General features: G+C 48.9%; 3 protein-coding genes across 3 annotated transcripts in view; 2 read left to right on the forward strand and 1 right to left on the reverse strand.

Moving 5' to 3' along the window:
* Positions 1 to 3692: 3692 nt before the first annotated feature.
* LOC121305882 (insulin-2) lies at positions 3693 to 4460 on the forward strand. The gene is made up of 2 exons (XM_041237536.1): positions 3693 to 3855; positions 4339 to 4460. Exons 1-2 carry the CDS (start codon positions 3693 to 3695, stop codon positions 4458 to 4460), a joined length of 285 nt encoding a protein of 94 aa, XP_041093470.1.
* A 1214-nt stretch (positions 4461 to 5674) lies between these two features.
* scaf1 (SR-related CTD-associated factor 1) lies at positions 5675 to 13473 on the reverse strand. The gene is made up of 5 exons (XM_041237537.1): positions 12241 to 13473; positions 10216 to 12072; positions 9952 to 10036; positions 6163 to 6306; positions 5675 to 6021 (listed from the first exon to the last, which is right to left on the reverse strand). The coding sequence occupies exons 1-5, from the start codon at positions 13311 to 13313 to the stop codon at positions 5878 to 5880; spliced, it is 3303 nt and encodes a 1100-aa protein (XP_041093471.1). The 5' UTR covers positions 13314 to 13473; the 3' UTR covers positions 5675 to 5877.
* Positions 13474 to 17129: 3656 nt separating this feature from the next.
* The window catches only part of LOC121306007 (ATP-sensitive inward rectifier potassium channel 11-like), a gene marked incomplete at its 3' end in the record, with an annotated part of 9706 nt that continues 6835 nt past the window's right edge, over positions 17130 to 20000 (forward strand). The window contains exon 1 of the mRNA XM_041237743.1: positions 17130 to 17235. The remainder of the gene's footprint in view (positions 17236 to 20000) is intronic.

Consider the following 20000-nt stretch of genomic DNA (forward strand, 5'->3'; position numbering starts at 1 on the left):
TCCCAAATTGTGATTACTGGAATATCGAATGTTGTCTTTCTATATCAGTGCTGGATGGCTTCCTGTCAGGAGGGAAGGCCAGGGGTCAAGAGAGAGAGATTGAGAGACAGCGGGCGATCGAGGGACTTCACGCAAAAAATTATTTAAAAGATTATCTAGAATTTAACAAATATGACAGAACTGCACTGGATCAGAAACTCCAAACCAGAAGAGACTGAGAGAGAAAGTCAAGTTAGCAGAGAAACGTTTTAATGCCTTCGTCATCCCAGAACTGCACTGGATCAGAAACTCCAAACCAGAAGAGACTGAGAGAGAAAGTCAAGTTTGGAGTTTCTGATCCAGTGCAGTTCTGGGTGATGACGGTTGTTTGTTTGGTTCTGTTCTGGGTGACCTTGTGTTTCAATGGAGTGTGAATGTGGGTGTTTTTGTTACAATGAAAAGGCATTTCCTGTCATGCCAGCCCTCGCTTCCTCGGCTGTTGGTTCGAGGTCAGAGTATTGTTACAGTGAGAGCGAGTGAGAGAGAGGAGAGCGTGCGTCCGGCCGTCTGTCCATCTGTCTTTCAGTGTGTGTAGAGCTAGACAGAATGAACTCCCTCAGCTTCATAGAGTCCAGTGAAAGCTGCTGAATAATGTTCCCTTGTTAACATATTGAATTTTTTTTGGTTTAGTTTTTGCTAAAATTCTAGGTGATGGAAAACTTTTTCAAGTTGATTATTTTAAGAAAATATTTCCTGCAGGTGACAGGAAATGAATGAAACACATAAACAATCAACAACAGGAAGTGAGGACCGTGCACTGAGAACAAAGAGAGAGAGAGGAGAGAGAAGAGGAGAGCAAGGAGAGGGGAGAGAGGAGAGGGGAGTGGGGAGAGGAGTGAGGAGAGAGAGGAGAGAGAGAGGAGGGAGAAGAGAGAGAGAGAAAGAGAGGAGAGAGAGAGTTTCTGTGTTTGCTCCTCGTTCTGTTTTTTTCCAGGAAAAAACAAAGAAACATGCAAGTCTTAATCACACCCAGCTGCCCTATGCTTGTGCTGCCATTGCCCCTCAGTGTAATACACAACCATTATTGCATTGCCATTGCAGAGCCCCTGTCTGTGTGTCTGCATTGCCATTGAAGATCACTGAGGGGATAGTTAGCACACTGTGGTCTCATTCTACCAATGGCATCCCATTGCAGCTGCCCTATGCTTGTGCTGCCATTGCCCCTCAGTGTAATACACAACCATTATTGCATTGCCATTGCAGAGCCCCTGCCTGTGTGTCTGCATTGCCATTGAAGATCATTGAGGGGATAGTTAGCACACTGTGGTCTCATTCTACCAATGGCATCCCATTGCAGCTGCCCTATGCTTGTGCTGCCATTGCCCCTCAGTGTAATACACAACCATTATTGCATTGCCATTGCAGAGCCCCTGTCTGTGTGTCTGCATTGCCATTGAAGATCATTGAGGGGATAGTTAGCACACTGTGGAGAGAAGGGATTCTACCAATGGCATCCCATTGCAGCTGCCCTATGCTTGTGCTGCCATTGCCCCTCAGTGTAATACACAACCATTATTGCATTGCCATTGATCAAAGCCCCTGCAATGTGTGTCTGTACTGCACCTATGAGGAGAGTTAGAGAGGGGGAGGAGAGAAAAGAGAGAGGAGAGGAGAGAGAGGAGAGATAGGGGTCTCTAGGAGAGAGAAGGGAGAGGAGTGGAGGATAGAGGAGAGAGCAGAGAGAGGAGAGTGGAGAGACAGGAGAGACAGGATGTGGGTACTCAGTGTGCAGACAGAGAATGAGGATAGACAGACAGGAGAAAGGAGAGTGGAGAGGGAGGATAGGGGTACTCAATCTCAAAAGAGAAGTCTAGAGAGAAACTGAAGTTAGAGGAGATTAGAATACAGAGTCTAGTGATCTCAAACTGCAGTTACAATGAGATGGAGAGACAGTCTAGTCTAGTGATCTCAAACTGCAGTTACAATGGGGTTCTAAGACAGTCTAGTCTAGTGATCTCAAACTGCAGTTACAATGAGGCTCAATACAGTCTAGTCTAGTGATCTCAAACTGCAGTTACAATGTGATTATAATACAGACTAGACTAGTGATCTCAAACTATTTTACAATGTTATTCTAGCACAGTCTAGTGATCTCAAAACGCAGTTACAATGTGATTATAATACAGTCTAGTCTAGTGATCTCAAACTGCAGTTACAATGTGATTCTAATACAGTCTAGTCTAGTGATCTCAAACTGCAGTTACAATGTGATTATAATACAGTCTAGTCTAGTGATCTCAAACTGCAGTTACAATGTAATTCAATACAGTCTAGTCTAGTGATCTCAAACTGCAGTTACAATGTAATTCAATACAGTCTAGTCTAGTGATCTCAAACTGCAGTTACAATGTGATTATAATACAGTCTAGTCTAGTGATCTCAAACTGCAGTTACAATGTGATTCTAATACAGTCTAGTCTAGTGATCTCAAACTGCAGTTACAATGTAATCCAATCCAGTCTAGTCTAGTGATCTCAAACTGCAGTTACAATGTGATTATAATACAGTCTAGTCTAGTGATCTCAAACTGCAGTTACAATGTGATTCAATACAGTCTAGTCTAGTGATCTCAAACTGCAGTTACAATGTGATTATAATACAGTCTAGTCTAGTGATCTCAAACTGCAGTTACAATGTGATTATAATACAGTCTAGTCTAGTGATCTCAAACTGCAGTTACAATGTGATTATAATACAGTCTAGTCTAGTGATCTCAAACTGCAGTTACAATGTGATTATAATACAGTCTAGTCTAGTGATCTCAAACTGCAGTTACAATGTGATTATAATACAGTCTAGTCTAGTGATCTCAAACTGCAGTTACAATGTGATTCAATACAGTCTAGTCTAGTGATCTCAAACTGCAGTTACAATGTGATTATAACACAGTCTAGTCTAGTGATCTCAAACTGCAGTTACAATGTGATTCAATACAGTCTAGTCTAGTGATCTCAAACTGCAGTTACAATGTGATTATAATACAGTCTAGTCTAGTGATCTCAAACTGCAGTTACAATGTGATTATAATACAGTCTAGTCTAGTGATCTCAAACTGCAGTTACAATGTGATTCAATACAGTCTAGTCTAGTGATCTCAAACTGCAGTTACAATGTGATTATAATACAGTCTAGTCTAGTGATCTCAAACTGCAGTTACAATGTGATTATAATACAGTCTAGTCTAGTGATCTCAAACTGCAGTTACAATGTGATTATAATACAGTCTAGTCTAGTGATCTCAAACTGCAGTTACAATGTGATTCAAATACAGTCTAGTCTAGTGATCTCAAACTGCAGTTACAATGTGATTCAATACAGTCTAGTCTAGTGATCTCAAACTGCAGTTACAATGTGATTATAATACAGTCTAGTCTAGTGATCTCAAACTGCAGTTACAATGTGATTATAATACAGTCTAGTCTAGTGATCTCAAACTGCAGTTACAATGCAATTCAATACAGTCTAGTCTAGTGATCTCAAACTGCAGTTACAATGTAATTCAATACAGTCTAGTCTAGTGATCTCAAACTGCAGTTACAATGTGATTCAATACAGTCTAGTCTAGTGATCTCAAACTGCAGTTACAATGTGATTATAATACAGTCTACTCTCTCTCTCCTCTTTCTCCTTCCTCTCTCCTCTCCCATCTCAGGATGTCTCCTTCTCTCTCGATGCTCCTCTCTCTTGCTCTGCTCTGCTGGGGTGCGGGACGGCTTCCCTGTGTGGAGGGGAGGGTCACGCAGCACCTGTGTGGGGTTCACCTGGTGGAGGCGCTGTTGTTCGTCTGCGGACCGAAAGGATTTTTCTACACGAGCGGCCTAGTCTAGTGATCTCAAAATGCAGTTACAATGTAATTATAATACTTAGTCCGAGACAAGGCGGTAAGGAGAGCGGTAGAGCAGTCCATGGGAAGAGAGAGCTACAAGGAGAGAAGAGAAGATGTTGTCGAGGCTCCCAGGCCGTCGTGGACCGAAAGGATTTTTTCCGCGACAACAGCGACGCCTGCAGCTTTCCTAAAAGATGTAGCACTGGTGTGTGTGTGTGTGTGTGTGTGTGTGTGTGTGGTGTGTGTGTGTGTGTGTGTGTGTGTGTGTGTGTGTGTCAGTGTGTGTGTGTGTGTTTGTGTGTCAGTGTGTGTCACTGTGTGTCAGTGTGTGTGTGTGTCAGTGTGTGTGTCTGTGTTTGTCTCAGATCCTTGTGATGATTTTTTTCGGTGTAGTTTCTCTAATGCTGTCTGTCTGACTTGTTCTCTCTCTCTCTCTCTCTCTCTCTCTCTCTCTCTCTCCTCTCTCCTCTCAGAGATTCTGCTCAGCCCAGCTGCTCACTTGCTGCTGGAGGGGAGAGAGAAGCGTGGCATCGTGGAGCAGTGCTGTCACTACTACTGCACTTACTATGACCTGGAGAACTACTGTAACAACTAGAGAGAGAGGCGAGGAGAGAGAGAGAGAAGAGGTACTACCTCCCTCGACCTTCTCCTGTCCTATCTCTCCTCCGCACCAGTCTCTCCTTCTCCTATCCTCTCCCTATCCTCCATATCTCCAGATGAGAGGAGAGGAGAGAGAAGAATGAGAGGAGAGGGGAGAGGAGAAGAGAGAGGAGAGGAGAGAGAGGAGAGGAGAGGAGAGAGAAAAGAGGAGAGGAATAGAGAGGATAGAATTGATAGAGATCTGTGTACAATCACTGTTCTAGACTGAAGCAGAATTTCATTGTTGTTGTAAATGTTTAATCTCAATAAATGAATTCAAAGTGACAGACTCCAATGTAGTTTGACTGCTGAGTTGCACCTGCTGGCGTTTGAGAAGCTCTCCCCTCTCTCTTTCTCTAAAGAAATAAACCCCTTTTTAAAAATAAATAAATAAATCTGCTAAACTAACGGGCGCCTCTTAGAAAGAACTCCGCGCTTTCGTTTAAATCGCTTTCAAGTCGCTTCACGTTTTCAAACAGGAGAGGACTTCAAATCTCACGAAGTGCGCTGGCGCCACCTGCTGGCCAAACTGCGGCACTGCGATCAGCTATCTTTAAAAATCAGAATCAATCAATAAATAAAAATCAATAATTAATACGGGGGGGGGGGCCTGTATTGCTCAGACACGCCCCCTTTATTTTCGGCTCCTGTTGGTCTCTCCCGGTCCCGGTCCTGCAAAGGGTCGAGAGAAGTCGCGGAATCAGAGATCCGGCGAAATCAACAAAGTCTTTCAAGGAAGGAAAACAAAACAAAACACGTTTCATTGTTTGTTTGTTTTTGTTTTTTATTATCGTTTTTTTTTCAATATTTACACAGCCACGTTTTTTTAAACATTTTCAAATACAGTCTGCTTGTTCCAATAATAATAATAATAATAATAATAATAATAATAATACAAGGCGCTCTCTCTGTACAGCCTCTCCCTCTGCTCTCCCTCTCTCTCTCCCTCTCTCTCTCCTCCCTCTCCTCCTCTCCTCTCTCATCCTGCTCTCTCACCCCACCCTCTCTCCTCCTCTCCATCTCTTCTCCTCCCTCTACTCCTCTCCTCTCTCTCTCCCTCCCTCTCTCTCTCTCTCTCTCTCTCCCCTCTCTCTCCCTCTCTCCCTCTTTCCTCCCCACTCCTCTCCTCTCTCTCTCCCTCCCTCTCTCCTCTCCTCCCTCATCCTGCTCTCTCACCCCACCTCCTCCTCCTCTCCCTCTTTCCTCCCCACTCCTCTCCTCTCCTCCCATCTTCAAATACATTCTGATCAATATATGTTTATATTCATCTCACACAAGTACAAGTATATGTGTCTCTCTCTCTCTGTCTGTCTGTGTCTGTGTCAGGTCGGTAGGGGTCGGGGGTCCGGGTGTCCAGGGGTTCAGGGGGTCCCCTATGTCTGCTCCCCCCCGCTCCCCCGCTCCCCCTGGTCCATCGTCCGGCCGTGCTTCCTGAAATATTTGTATCGCTGGACATAAAGCTTCACCAGATTATTAACCTTCACTGGATTGATCTCTCCTGTGCGACTGTGACAGATCTGAGAAAGAGGGGAAGGAGAGAGAGGTGGGGGAGAGGGAGAGGGGGAGGAGAGAGGGGGGAGTGGGGGAGAGGGAGACTTGCATGAATACAGATATTAAAGTGTTTTTTGAGAATGACAGACACACGGAGACACACTCACTTTGTGGACGGCCTTTCTCAGGATCCCCTTGTACTCCTCCTTCGTGATTTCCTTTCTCTGGTAGTAAGGTTTGATTGACAGCTTCACCTCCTCCACTGCCCTCTCCTGGGTGTTGAGCTTCTTCAAATACTGAGAGAGAGAGACCTCAAATACTGAGAGAGAGGAGAGGAAGGATTGAGGAGAGAGAGATAGCGGAGAAGAGAAGGAGATGAGAGAGGGAGGGGGGAAGAGAGGAGAGAGAGAGAGGAGAATAGGAGAGGAGAAAGGAGAGAGCAGAGGAGAGAGAGAGAGAGAAAGAAGAGAGGAGAGGAGAGAGAGGGAGAGAGGAGAAGAGAGAGAGAGGGAGCGAGAGAGAGAGGAGAGAGAGAGAAAGAAAGAAAGAAGAGAGCGAGAGAGAAGAAGACTCCTCTTCTCCTTCTCTCTCTCTCGTCTGGGAGGAAGAGAGAGCGGAGAGGCGGGAGGGAGAGAGAGAGGATGGTAGGGAGGAGGATGAGAGGAGCCGAGAGCGAGACGAGAGAGTGAGAGAGACGAGAGAGAGAGAGAAGAGAGGAGGAGAGAGGAGAGGAGAGAGAGAGAGAAGAGAGAGAAGAGAGAGGAGAGAAGAGAGAGGGAGAGAGAGAGAGAGAGAGAAGGGAGGAGAGGGAAGACGGACGGAGGGCGGAAGGGAGGAGGATGAGGAGAGAGAGAGGGAGAGAGAAGAGACTTGACGATGGAGGTGGAGGGAATGGTGAGAGGTGAGTATGAGTAGGGAGAGGTGAGAGGAAATTGCGAGAGGAGAGAGAGAGATGATTGAATGGAGGAGAGGGGAGAGAACGACGGGGAGGGGGGAGGAGGGGGAGGGGGGGGGAGAGAGAGAAGAGAGGCAGAAGAAGAGAAGAGCGCTCGAGGAGAGTGAGCGAGAAAGAGGTAAGGCGCGCCAGGGCGATAGACGCGACCCGAGAGACGGGCAGAGGAATCGAAAGGCTGGAGACGAGAGAAGAGCGTGTAGAAGGAGGAGAAGACGGAGACGGGAGAGAGAGCCGCGCAAAGAGGACGTACAGGAACTCAGACAGCACGAAGGCAGAAAGAGCGAGAGATAGAAGCGCGTATGAGTGCAGAGAGGAGCGAGCGCGAGTAGAGAGCCCGGGAGGACTATAGGGCAGCGCCGCAAAAGAGGACACGTAGGCCCGGGTAGAACCACCAGACTAGGGGCAAATACCCAAAAGGCCAAACAAGCAGATCCAATGCTCGGCAAAGGGATAGAGCGCGCGACAGGCGAGCCGAGGACTATGCGCAGTCAGAGCCGGAGCAGCAGCTGTGCGAGGCGCCGGGAGAGAAGGCGAGGAGCGCCAGTCGGAATGGTGACTGGCCGAAGGGCGAGCGCACAAGACGCAGGAGAATGGGGAGGGCAGTGAGGGGGAGCCGGGGGAGGGGAGAGATCAGCAGGAGAGAGAGAGAGAATAGTGAAGGAGAGAAGGACGGAAGAGAGACAGAGAAAGGGACAGCGAGCGTAGGCGGAAGGCCAGAGGGAGCAGAAGGGGAGGGAGAAGCAGAGCAGAGAGGATAGAAGGAGACCGAAGAAAGGAGGAGAGAGAGAAAGAAGACGAGAGAAGGGAGAGACTTTCTTTCGCGAGACTTTTTGACTTTTAAAAAGAAAGAACATAAATTGAAACAAACAAAAAAAGAGCACGCAATACAAAAAAAAGCACTTTGGTTATAAGTATAAAAAGTACACAAAAAAAAGTAAATACAAATGTGTGAGTGTGTTGCATTACCGGATCAAAACCGCAGTTCGACTGCAGAAAAAAAAAAAAGACTATGGAGCAAGCCACATCCAGAAGTACCCCAACGGATCCACTGCTTTCCTCATAAACCAATTTTAACAGACAGACACACAGATAAACAGACACACAGACAGTCAGATAGACAGAGATGAGACAGACAGCCAGACACAGCTAGACAGAGATACAGATGGACAGACAGGAGACAGAGAGAAACAGACAGACACACAGATAGAGACAAACAGGCTAGACAGAGACACAGATAGACAGACAGACAGAGAGACACACAGACAGACAGAGACAGACACACACAGACAGACAACAGATCAGACAGACAGCCAGCCAGCACCACACAGTACAGAGTTCACAGATAGACAAGACAGGGAGGAGACAGAGGAGCAACAGGACAGAAACAAAGATTTGAGACAAACAGACACAGACAGACAACAGACAGTACACAGTCGACCAGTCAAAGGATCGACAGCTCTGAGAACCATATAAGCCGAGGACACAGGACACACAGAAGCTGTCGCACAGAGACAGACACACAGATAGACCAGCCAGCCAGACTCAGGCTGTATGTTAGACACAGACTAGACAGAGACACAGATGGACAGACAGGCCAGACACGAGAGAAAGAAGGACAGACAGACCGGTTGGCTCACAGACACAGATTTGACCTGTGTGTCTTTGTTTTGTCAGTGCTTTGTGGATATGACACAGTAGGCTGCGTGTAGAACAGTCTCTCTTTGTACAGTATGTCGGAACATCAACAGGGTACAGATAGAGACAAACAGACACAGACAGACAGACAGACAAACAGACACAGACAGACAGACACAGCTAGACAGAGACACAGATAGACAGACAGGAGACAGAGAGAAACAGACAGACACACAGATAGACAGACACACAACAGATAAATACATAAAGTTTGTATTAGATTAGACACAGCCAGACGAACAGAGAACACAGATAGAGCGAACAGTAGGCCTGACAAGGATGACAGCAGATGCAGTCTCACAGACAGAACACAAGAGACAGGCAGACAGAACAGGACAGGAGACAGGCAGAATTAGCTCAGACCACTGTGGCTAGACAGAGACACAGATAGAAAGCCAGGGAGCTTTGTGTAGAGAAAACAGACAGATCACACTTGCATTGATAAAACTCAGACACAAACAGACACAGAGCAGACAGACAGACAAGACAGCAGACACAGCCCCCTAGACAGAGACACAAGAATAGAAAAGGACAGGAGAAGAGAGAGGGACAGGATCAACAGCTTAGTCTAAGAGACAGAGACAGGACAGTAGACAGAGAGCCAAGTAGAGGAGGACACAGATAGGAGACCAGAACAGGGAAAAACAGGACAGGAGACAGAACAAGAGAGACAGAAGGACACAGGAAGAACAGACACTACGGCCAGCCAGAGACAAAGGACGAGACAACAGTCAGAGTAACAGAGAAAACAGACAGGTAGCAGCAGAGCGAGAAACCGACACTGCACACGATCTAGACAGAGACACAGATAGACAGACAGGAGAGTATCAGAGAATCCAGACACAGCAGACAGCTAGGGGTCGAAGACCCGTGAGCGAAGAAACAGACCAGGACAAGAGATAGAATGGTTGGACAGACACAGGACACGATCCTATGTGATAGACAGACAGGAGACAGAGAGAAACAGACAGACACACAGATAGAGACAAACCTCCAGACAACATATACCAGACACAAGACAGGTTAGAGACAAACAGAGGACAGACATGCGATGAAAGGAAGATTAAGACAGAGAGGCCTTTGACCACAGAGAATGGAGTTTCCGTTTGACAGATTTCTACCACCCCAAATCCCTTAGGGAGTCCCATTAGCACAGGAGATGTGGCCAGACAGGAGACAGAGAGAAACAGACAGACACACACAGAGACAGACTCAGTGAAAGACCTCTATTGCCCCCAAATCCCTTTGAAATCACAATGAATGACTTGCTGCCTAGATTCGAAATTGAACCCGGGTCCCCTCGCACCTGCTCCTGCTGCTGCTCCTCCCTCCTCCGCTCTTCCTGCCAGCCGGCCGTCCTTCCTCTTTCACCTCTCCCTCGTTCCTCCTTTCTTCCAGAGCCAAACTCGAAGAGGCCGTTCCAGGCTCCTCCTCCTCCTCCTCCCCCCTCCTCCTCCTCCTCCTCCCCAGGAAACTAGAGGAGGAGGGAGGCGAGGGACGGAGAGTCGTCGAAGGAATAGTTTGTCTAGATCTCCAGGCGAGGGGGGGGACGAATCGGGGGAGACGGGACCGAAGCGCATGCTCCTTGGCGACGAGAGGAGGAGGGAGGAGAGGAACGGGAGGAGGGATCGAAGCTTTTGTCTTTTTCGTTTTGGCGAGGGCGGGCTTCATTCCCGCGGCGACCGACTTGGGGCGGGACGACGAAGAGGCAGGCTTCCTCCCGCCCCCCCCGCCGGCCTTGCCCCGCTCCTCTCCCGACGGGACCTTCCCGCCCCCGGCGACGCCCGTCCCGCGAGGCTTCATGAAGGGAGAACGGCTTTCTTTATCTCGGCAGAAGAGAACTGCGATGGAGCTCTCCGCATCCTTGCACCCGCCCAGCACCCCCGAACCCGACGGCTTGCCTCCCAGGGCGGCCCCCGCCGTGGTGCTGCTCACCCCTTCCCGGATCAGAACCGACACTTTGGACTGCAGCTTGCCGGACCTGCGTCCGACCGGCTTCCTCGCCTTCCCGCTCCTCTCCGGGTTCTTCTCCCTTTTGCTCTTGCCGGCTTCTCCCAGGGAGCCGGCCCGTTTCGGGGGCTCCCCGGGGGCCCGTTTCTTGGTTTTGGGGCGGCGGCGCTTGCCCAGGCTCAGGGGGTCCCCTCGTTTCGAAGCGCCGGCCTGCGCCTCCGGTTTCCCCGAACCCCGGCCCTCTCCTTCGCCCTCTTCCGGTCGGCAGCAGTAATCGGACATCTCTTCCCCGTCCAAGGAGAGAATTTCCTGCCTCTCCTCTCTTCCTCCTGCCCCTCCTCTCTCCCCCTCAGAGAGGGAGTCGAAAGGCAGGGAGCGGGGCGGCCGCGGGTCCTGGGAAAAACAGCGACTGGACGAAGAGGCGGCAGTGCAGGAAGAGAAGGAGGAGGAGGAGGAGGAGGAGGAAGAGGAGGAAGTATAGCCCTGGCTGGTCTCCTCTCTTCCCTGCTTCGTCCTCCTCCTCCTCAACCTCTTCTTCTTCATCTTCGTCCTCTTCATTTTCCTAACCCTCTTTCCCTCGCTGTTGACACCCTCCTCTTCCTCCCCCCCTCCTCCTCCTCCTCTCTCCCTCCGTTCTTTCCTGGCCGCAGGTGTGGCCGTAGTTGTCTTCCCTCCCCGCTCCCTCTCCTCCCGCTTCCTGCCCTCGTTTCCGGGGGATGGTTTAGCCTGAGGCACGGTGGTGGTCGTGGTTGTCGTCACGGTGATGGTGCGCTTGATGGCGAACAGGTCCGACCCGTTGAGGTCCTGAATCGAGGGCGGGACCACCGGACCCACTTCCCTCTCCCTCCCCCTCTCTCGATCCCTCCTCCCCTCCCTCCTCCTCTCCCCCTCTCTCCTGCTACTGCTGTTTGAACTGCGGCTTCTCGTCTTGCTAGAAACTCGGTTCTCTTTCCTCCCCTCTCCCTCCCGCCTCCTCTTCCTGCTCCTCTCCTTCAGTCCCTTCCCTCTCTCCTCCTCCTCCTCCCTCTCCCTCCTCTTCCTCCTTCTCTCCTCCTCCCCTTCCCGGGAGGACCAGGAGACCGAGCGACGCTGCCTGCCCACGAGAGAGTCTCTGGATCGGGACTGGCGATCTCGACCCTCCCTCTCCCCCCTGCTCCGCCTCTTCCTGCTATCGCTCCTCCTCCTCCTCCTCCTCTCCCCCTCCCTCTCCACCTTCCCCCTCTCGCTCTTCTTTCTCTGCTTCTCTTTCCTGCCTCTCTCTCCCTCCTTCCTCGCTCTCTTCTCTTGCTCTGCCTTCGTTTCTGGTTCCTTTCGCTTGCCGCTTTCGCCTCTCTGGGGGAGGGAAGAGGGTGGGGGGGGGGGGACCCCCGGGGGCGGGGGCTGGGGGGTGACGGCCGGGGGTCCCCAGAAAGTGTCTTTCGCGGGGGGGGTGCAGGTGCCAGCGTGGGGGGGGACTGAGGGGGCGAGGAAACACGGGCTGGGTTGGTTTGTACCTCTCCTTCCTTCTGCTCACTATCTTACACCGAAGATCCGAAAATTTCCCTCCCTCTCTACCCCACTTCAACCTCGCCAGCCCTCCCCCCCCTCCCTCCTTTCCCCTACCCTCCCTCCGGTCCTCACCCTCTCCCTCAGACCCCACACTCACTCCTCCCCTCCCTTCTCCGTGTGAACGGAGATCAGATCACCATCCATCATTCTGATAACCCTCTCGCCTTTCAGATTCCTGAAAGGTTTGGCAACAGCGGCAGAGGACGAGAGAGAGGGAGAGGAGGGGGGGAGGAGAAGGTGGGGCTGGTTCTGGTACTGGTTCCCAGTCCTGTACTGGGACGGCTGCTGTCGAATCGTGGCGGTCAGTCTGTGAGGAGGAGGAGGGGGAGGGAGGGGGAGCAGCGGTCTCCTCTTCGCCGCGGCGGTCCTGGTCAATTCCTCGTCCTGAACGATTTCTCCTTCCTCGACCTCGGACTCCGATTCCCCGCTCCACTTCCAGGGGAGCCGGACGGCCGGCGGGCGTCTCTCTCGGGCTCCCTCGCTCCCTCCTGCTCTCCTCTGAAGGAGGGATGAGGAGGTGGAGGAGGACGAAGGGAAAGAGAAGGAGAACCGGCCAGTTTTTTTCGCCGGAGTCTGTTTTCTGATTTCCTCCGTCTCGATGTGGGCGGTCGAATCCGGCTTGCTTTTCTCGCACGTCCCTCTGTTCCTCTCCTCCTCCTCCTCCCTCTCTCTCGCGCCTCCTTCTCCCCCTCGCTCCTCCTCCACCTCTCCTCCTCCTCTCTCATCTGCAGTGTTGCTGCTGTCGCTACCCGGGCTTGGGCAGCTGCTGTCGCTACGGCAGTCCTGACCCTTGGGGCGATTACCGGAGTCCAAATCGCCAGGAGAGCTTGGATTAGATCCCGTGGGATCAAACGGGTCGTACTTCTGCCCCCTCTCCTCCTCCTCCTCCTCCTCCATCTCTCTCTCGTCTGTCGGACAGAAAGGGTCGTAAATTTCCAAATCGTTTTCTGATTCCGAGCTGGACCCCCCGCGGCCCCCGGGACCGGGGTTCAAGGCCGGGAGGCTGCAGGACGAATCGGGGGGCGACGTCGACGAAACGGCGGGGTCTCCCCCCCGGGAGCCAAGGCCGCGGCTGGCCCCCGTGCCGGCGAGACCGGAAGCGGTCGAGGTCGGGGCGCTGGTGGGTATCGGGGTCCCCTCTTCTCCTCCGGGGTCCTGGTGCGCCCCCATGTCGGGAAGGGGGGGCCCCGGTTCTCTCCGCCTCAGATCGAGGTCTGGGCTCTGCGTGGGGAGAGGGTATGGTTGGCGCGGTATGTTTTTTCTAGGGGTACCCCCAGCTCTGATGAATTGGGGCTCGTTTGAGGGGGGGGGGGTGTGTCTCAGAATGGTAACCTGGGGGGAGAAAGGGTTAGAATGAATGGGGGGGGGGTGGGAGCTTCTGCAGCATCTGTCTAAAATACAATGCTTCCCTGTGCTTTACCAGACCTCTCTGTGCTTTACAATGCTTCCCTGTGCTTTACCAGACCTCTCTGTGCTTTACAATGCTTCCCTGTGCTTTACCAGACCTCTCTGTGCTTTACAATGCTTCCCTATGCTTTACCAGACCTCTCTGTGCTTTACAATGCTTCCCTATGCTTTACCAGACCTCTCTGTGCTTTACAATGCTTCCCTGTGCTTTACCAGACCTCTCTGTGCTTTACAATGCTTCCCTATGCTTTACCAGACCTCTCTGTGCTTTGCAATGCTTCCCTGTGCTTTACCAGACCTCTCTGTGCTTTACAATGCTTCCCTATGCTTTACCAGACCTCTCTGTGCTTTACAATGCTTCCCTGTGCTTTACCAGACCTCTCTGTGCTTTACAATGCTTCCCTGTGCTTTACCAGACCTCTCTGTGCTTTACAATGCTTCCCATGTGCTTTACCAGACCTCTCTGTGCTTTACAATGCTTCCCTGTGCTTTACCAGACCTCTCTGTGCTTTACAATGCTTCCCTATGCTTTACCAGACCTCTCTGTGCTTTACAATGCTTCCCTGTGCTTTACCAGACCTCTCTGTGCTTTACAATGCTTCCCTGTGCTTTACCAGACCTCTCTGTGCTTTACAATGCTTCCCTGTGCTTTACAATGCTTCCCTGTGCTTTACCAGACCTCTCTGTGCTTTACAATGCTTCCCTATGCTTTACCAGCCCTCTCTGTGCTTTACAATGCTTCCCTGTGCTTTACCAGACCTCTCTGTGCTTTACAATGCTTCCCTGTGCTTTACCAGACCTCTCTGTGCTTTACAATGCTTCCCTATGCTTTACCAGACCTCTCTGTGCTTTACAATGCTTCCCTATGCTTTACCAGACCTCTCTGTGTTTACAATGCTTCCCTATGCTTTACCAGACCTCTCTGTGCTTTACAATGCTTCCCTGTGCTTTACCATACCTCTCTGTGCTTTGCAATGCTTCCCTGTGCTTTACCAGACCTCTCTGTGCTTTACAATGCTTCCCTATGCTTTACCAGACCTCTCTGTGCTTTACAATGCTTCCCTATGCTTTACCAGACCTCTCTGTGCTTTACAATGCTTCCCTGTGCTTTACCAGACCTCTCTGTGCTTTACAATGCTTCCCTGTGCTTTACCAGACCTCTCTGTGCTTTACAATGCTTCCCTGTGCTTTACCAGACCTCTCTGTGTTTACAATGCTTCCCTATGCTTTACCAGACCTCTCTGTGCTTTACAATGCTTCCCTATGCTTTACCAGACCTCTCTGTGCTTTACAATGCTTCCCTATGCTTTACCAGACCTCTCTGTGCTTTACAATGCTTCCCTGTGCTTTACCAGACCTCTCTGTGCTTTACCATGCTTCCCTATGCTTTACCAGACCTCTCTGTGCTTTACAATGCTTCCCTATGCTTTACCAGACCTCTCTGTGCTTTACAATGCTTCCCTATGCTTTACCAGACCTCTCTGTGCTTTACAATGCTTCCCTGTGCTTTACCAGACCTCTCTGTGCTTTACAATGCTTCCCTGTGCTTTACCAGACCTCTCTGTGCTTTACAATGCTTCCCTGTGCTTTACCAGACCTCTCTGTGCTTTACAATGCTTCCCTGTGCTTTACCAGACCTCTCTGTGCTTTACAATGCTTCCCTGTGCTTTACCAGACCTCTCTGTGCTTTACAATGCTTCCCTATGCTTTACCAGACCTCTCTGTGCTTTACAATGCTTCCCTGTGCTTTACCAGACCTCTCTGTGCTTTACAATGCTTCCCTGTGCTTTACCAGACCTCTCTGTGCTTTACAATGCTTCCCTGTGCTTTACCAGACCTCTCTGTGCTTTACAATGCTTCCCTGTGCTTTACCAGACCTCTCTGTGCTTTACAATGCTTCCCTATGCTTTACCAGACCTCTCTGTGCTTTACAATGCTTCCCTATGCTTTACCAGACCTCTCTGTGCTTTACAATGCTTCCCTGTGCTTTACCAGACCTCTCTGTGCTTTACAATGCTTCCCTGTGCTTTACCAGACCTCTCTGTGCTTTACAATGCTTCCCTATGCTTTACCAGACCTCTCTGTGCTTTACAATGCTTCCCTATGCTTTACCAGACCTCTCTGTGCTTTACAATGCTTCCCTGTGCTTTACCAGACCTCTCTGTGCTTTACAATGCTTCCCTATGCTTTACCAGACCTCTCTGTGCTTTACAATGCTTCCCTATGCTTTACCAGACCTCTCTGTGCTTTACAATGCTTCCCTATGCTTTACCAGACCTCTCTGTGCTTTACAATGCTTCCCTGTGCTTTACCAGACCTCTCTGTGCTTTACAATGCTTCCCTGTGCTTTACCAGACCTCTCTGTGCTTTACAATGCTTCCCTGTGCTTTACCAGACCTCTCTGTGCTTTACAATGCTTCCCTATGCTTTACCAGACCTCTCTGTGCTTTACAATGCTTCCCTGTGCTTTACCAGACCTCTCTGTGCTTTGCAATGCTTCGCTATGCTTTACCAGACCTCTCTGTGTTTTACAATGCTTCCCTGTGCTTTACCAGACCTCTCTGTGCTTTGCAATATAATACAACGCGTTTTGAACTTTAAATACGCGTTAGGAATCGTTTGTACAGTAGCTGAATTAGGTGTGTTATTATTATTATTTATTATTATATTATTATTGTAGTTATTTGTATTATTTAAATAAACGCTTTTCAAAAATAGAAGACAGAGACAGAACCGGTAATTAATTCAAAGCAAGATGAACATAGACTATCATCATTTATCATTATTATTATGATCATTATTATTATTATTATTATCATTATTATTATTATTATTATTATTATTTATTATTATTATTATTATTATTATACTCGCCTGTAGAGAATCCGTCCTTTTGAACCTCACCGCCCCGCTCACCCGTCCCGCCGCCTGCGGGGTCTTCCTGTTCCTCCAAATCTAGATATTAATCTTTAAAAAAAATAATAATAAAAAACACAATAACGATCATCAAAAAACAAAATCTCATTTCCAACAGCGAGCACCGCGGCCCGTCTGCACCACGGCAGCCATTTCAGCCCGCTGGCTGCAGAGCCGCGGCCGGGGCCGACGGGAATTGTAGTTTTTAACATTCCCCGATTCCCATGTTAGTGAAGGGGAGCCCGTCCCACTAGCGGACTACATCTCCCGGCGAGCGCTAGGAACGACGCGGTGGAACCGGCTTTTCCCCAGAGAGGGGTGTTCTGGGTAATGTAGTTTTTTGGGGGGTTTTGTTTTGTTTATCCTAATTGTGAGGTGAGTGATGCATGCTGGTAGTGGGATAACCCCCAAAAAATATCCCAGCCCGAAAATAAATACATATATAAACTAACTATATATATATATGCGATTACGCTCAGCCAATAGTAATAATATTAAAATAATAATCAGGAATATTTATCTGTCCTGCCTGTAATTTTACGTCATTGAAGCGAAAGCGCCGAGAGAAATCAATTATTCATGAGCTGATTATGTATGCAGCCAATCGCAGCAGAGCGGAGCGCTGGAGGGGCGGGGTTTACAGGTGAGCGTGTCGGCGTGTGATTCTCTTCTTAATTATAATTTCAGCACGAAACAGACGGGTTTGTGTTTTATTTTAAATTACTCATCACTCACGTGTCTATCTGGTCAGATTATTTTAAATTAAATGGTAACCATCTTGTTTGAAATACCGACCTACTTAAATGCAACGAGGGGAAAAAAAACATAAATCAATGAAAACAGAGCGAACCGGGGAATTATTATTATTATTATTATTATTATTATTATTATTATCCAGACCGTCTGTGCGACACATATATTCTTCACACTTAACGGCCAATATATACAGTGTGTGTGTGTGTGTGTGTATATATATATATATAATATATATGCGTTTAAACTATCAGATTGACTCAAATTAGAAAAGATTTTTATTAGCAAATCTGTACCGGCAAAAGCATCCTTTGCGCGGTTTATATTCAATTATTACCTGGAAAGGCACAGGGGAGCATTGTAAATCACAGAGAGGTCTGGTAAAGCACAGGGAAGCATTGTAAAGCACAGAGAGGTCTGGTAAAGCACAGGGAAGCATTGTAAAGCACAGAGAGGACTGGTAAAGCACAGGGAAGCATTGTAAACACAGAGAGGACTGGTAAAGCACAGGGAAGCATTGTAAAGCACAGAGAGGTCTGGTAAAGCACAGGGAAGCATTGTAAAGCACAGAGAGGTCTGGTAAAGCATAGGGAAGCATTGTAAAGCACAGAGAGGTCTGGTAAAGCACAGGGAAGCATTGTAAAGCACAGAGAGGTCTGGTAAAGCACAGGGAAGCATTGTAAAGCACAGAGAGGTCTGGTAAAGCACAGGCAAGCATTGTAAAGCACAGAGAGGTCTGGTAAAGCATAGGGAAGCATTGTAAAGCACAGAGAGGTCTGGTAAAGCACAGGGAAGCATTGTAAAGCACAGAGAGGTCTGGTAAAGCACAGGGAAGCATTGTAAAGCACAGAGAGGACTGGTAAAGCATAGGGAAGCATTGTAAAGCACAGAGAGGTCTGGTAAAGCATAGGGTAGCATTGTAAAGCACAGAGAGGTCTGGTAAAGCATAGGGAAGCATTGTAAAGCACAGAGAGGTCTGGTAAAGCATAGGGAAGCATTGTAAAGCACAGAGAGGTCTGGTAAAGCATAGGGAAGCATTGGTAAAGCACAGAGAGGTCTGGTAAAGCATAGGGAAGCATTGTAAAGCACAGAGAGGTCTGGTAAAGCACAGGGAAGCATTGTAAAGCACAGAGAGGTCTGGTAAAGCACAGGGAAGCATTGTAAAGCACAGAGAGGTCTGGTAAAGCATAGGGAAGCATTGTAAAGCACAGAGAGGTCTGGTAAAGCACAGGGAAGCATTGTAAAGCACAGAGAGGTCTGGTAAAGCACAGGGAAGCATTGTAAAGCACAGAGAGGTTTGGTAAAGCATAGGGAAGCATTGTAAAGCACAGAGAGGTCTGGTAAAGCACAGGGAAGCATTGTAAAGCACAGAGAGGTCTGGTAAAGCACAGGGAAGCATTGTAAAGCACAGAGAGGTCTGGTAAAGCACAGGGAAGCATTGTAAAGCACAGAGAGGTCTGGTAAAGCACAGGGAAGCATTGTAAAGCACAGAGAGGTCTGGTAAAGCATAGGGAAGCATTGTAAAGCACAGAGAGGTCTGGTAAAGCATAGGGAAGCGTTGTAAAGCACAGAGAGGTCTGGTAAAGCATAGGGAAGCATTGTAAAGCACAGAGAGGTCTGGTAAAGCATAGGGAAGCATTGTAAAGCACAGAGAGGTCTGGTAAAGCACAGGGAAGCATTGTAAAGCACAGAGAGGTCTGGTAAAGCATAGGGAAGCATTGTAAAGCACAGAGAGGTCTGGTAAAGCATAGGGAAGCATTGTAAAGCACAGAGAGGTCTGGTAAAGCACAGGGAAGCATTGTAAAGCACAGAGAGGTCTGGTAAAGCACAGGGAAGCATTGTAAAGCACAGAGAGGTCTGGTAAAGCACAGGGAAGCATTGTAAAGCACAGAGAGGTCTGGTAAAGCACAGGGAAGCATTGTAAAGCACAGAGAGGTCTGGTAAAGCATAGGGAAGCATTGTAAAGCACAGAGAGGTCTGGTAAAGCATAGGGAAGCATTGTAAAGCACAGAGAGGACTGGTAAAGCATAGGGAAGCATTGTAAAGCACAGAGAGGTCTGGTAAAGCATAGGGAAGCATTGTAAAGCACAGAGAGGTCTGGTAAAGCATAGGGAAGCATTGTAAAGCACAGAGAGGTCTGGTAAAGCATAGGGAAGCATTGTAAAGCACAGAGAGGTCTGGTAAAGCACAGGGAAGCATTGTAAAGCACAGAGAGGTCTGGTAAAGCATAGGGAAGCATTGTAAAGCACAGAGAGGTCTGGTAAAGCACAGGGAAGCATTGTAAAGCACAGAGAGGTCTGGTAAAGCACAGGGAAGCATTGTAAAGCACAGAGAGGTCTGGTAAAGCACAGGGAAGCATTGTAAAGCACAGAGAGGTCTGGTAAAGCACAGGGAAGCATTGTAAAGCACAGAGAGGTCTGGTAAAGCACAGGGAAGCATTGTAAAGCACAGAGAGGTCTGGCAAAGCATAGGGAAGCATTGTAAAGCACAGAGAGGTCTGGTAAAGCACAGGGAAGCATTGTAAAGCACAGAGAGGACTGGTAAAGCATAGGGAAGCATTGTAAAGCACAGAGAGGTCTGGTAAAGCATAGGGAAGCATTGTAAAGCACAGAGAGGTCTGGTAAAGCACAGGGAAGCATTGTAAAGCACAGAGAGGTCTGGTAAAGCATAGGGAAGCATTGTAAAGCACAGAGAGGTCTGGTAAAGCACAGGGAAGCATTGTAAAGCACAGAGAGGTCTGGTAAAGCATAGGGAAGCATTGTAAACACAGAGAGGTCTGGT

Source organism: Polyodon spathula, chromosome 45, assembly GCF_017654505.1.
Source record: "Polyodon spathula isolate WHYD16114869_AA chromosome 45, ASM1765450v1, whole genome shotgun sequence".
NCBI classification, from domain to species: domain Eukaryota; kingdom Metazoa; phylum Chordata; class Actinopteri; order Acipenseriformes; family Polyodontidae; genus Polyodon; species Polyodon spathula.

Excerpts from the sequence above, each read along its gene's own strand:
- LOC121305882 (XM_041237536.1), top strand. The coding sequence starts at position 3,693 with ATGTCTCCTTCTCTCTCGATGCTCCTCTCTCTTGCTCTGCTCTGCTGG. Across the intron at positions 3,856-4,338 it reads AGGATTTTTCTACACGAGCG|AGATTCTGCTCAGCCCAGCT; the intron begins GCCTAGTCTAGT and ends CTCTCCTCTCAG.
- scaf1 (XM_041237537.1), bottom strand. The coding sequence starts at position 13,313 with ATGGGGGCGCACCAGGACCCCGGAGGAGAAGAGGGGACCCCGATACCC. Across the intron at positions 12,073-12,240 it reads ACGGAGAAGGGAGGGGAGGA|CCCGTGTTTCCTCGCCCCCT; the intron begins GTGAGTGTGGGG and ends AAACCAACCCAG. Across the intron at positions 6,022-6,162 it reads TGAGAAAGGCCGTCCACAAA|ATCTGTCACAGTCGCACAGG; the intron begins GTGAGTGTGTCT and ends CCTCTTTCTCAG.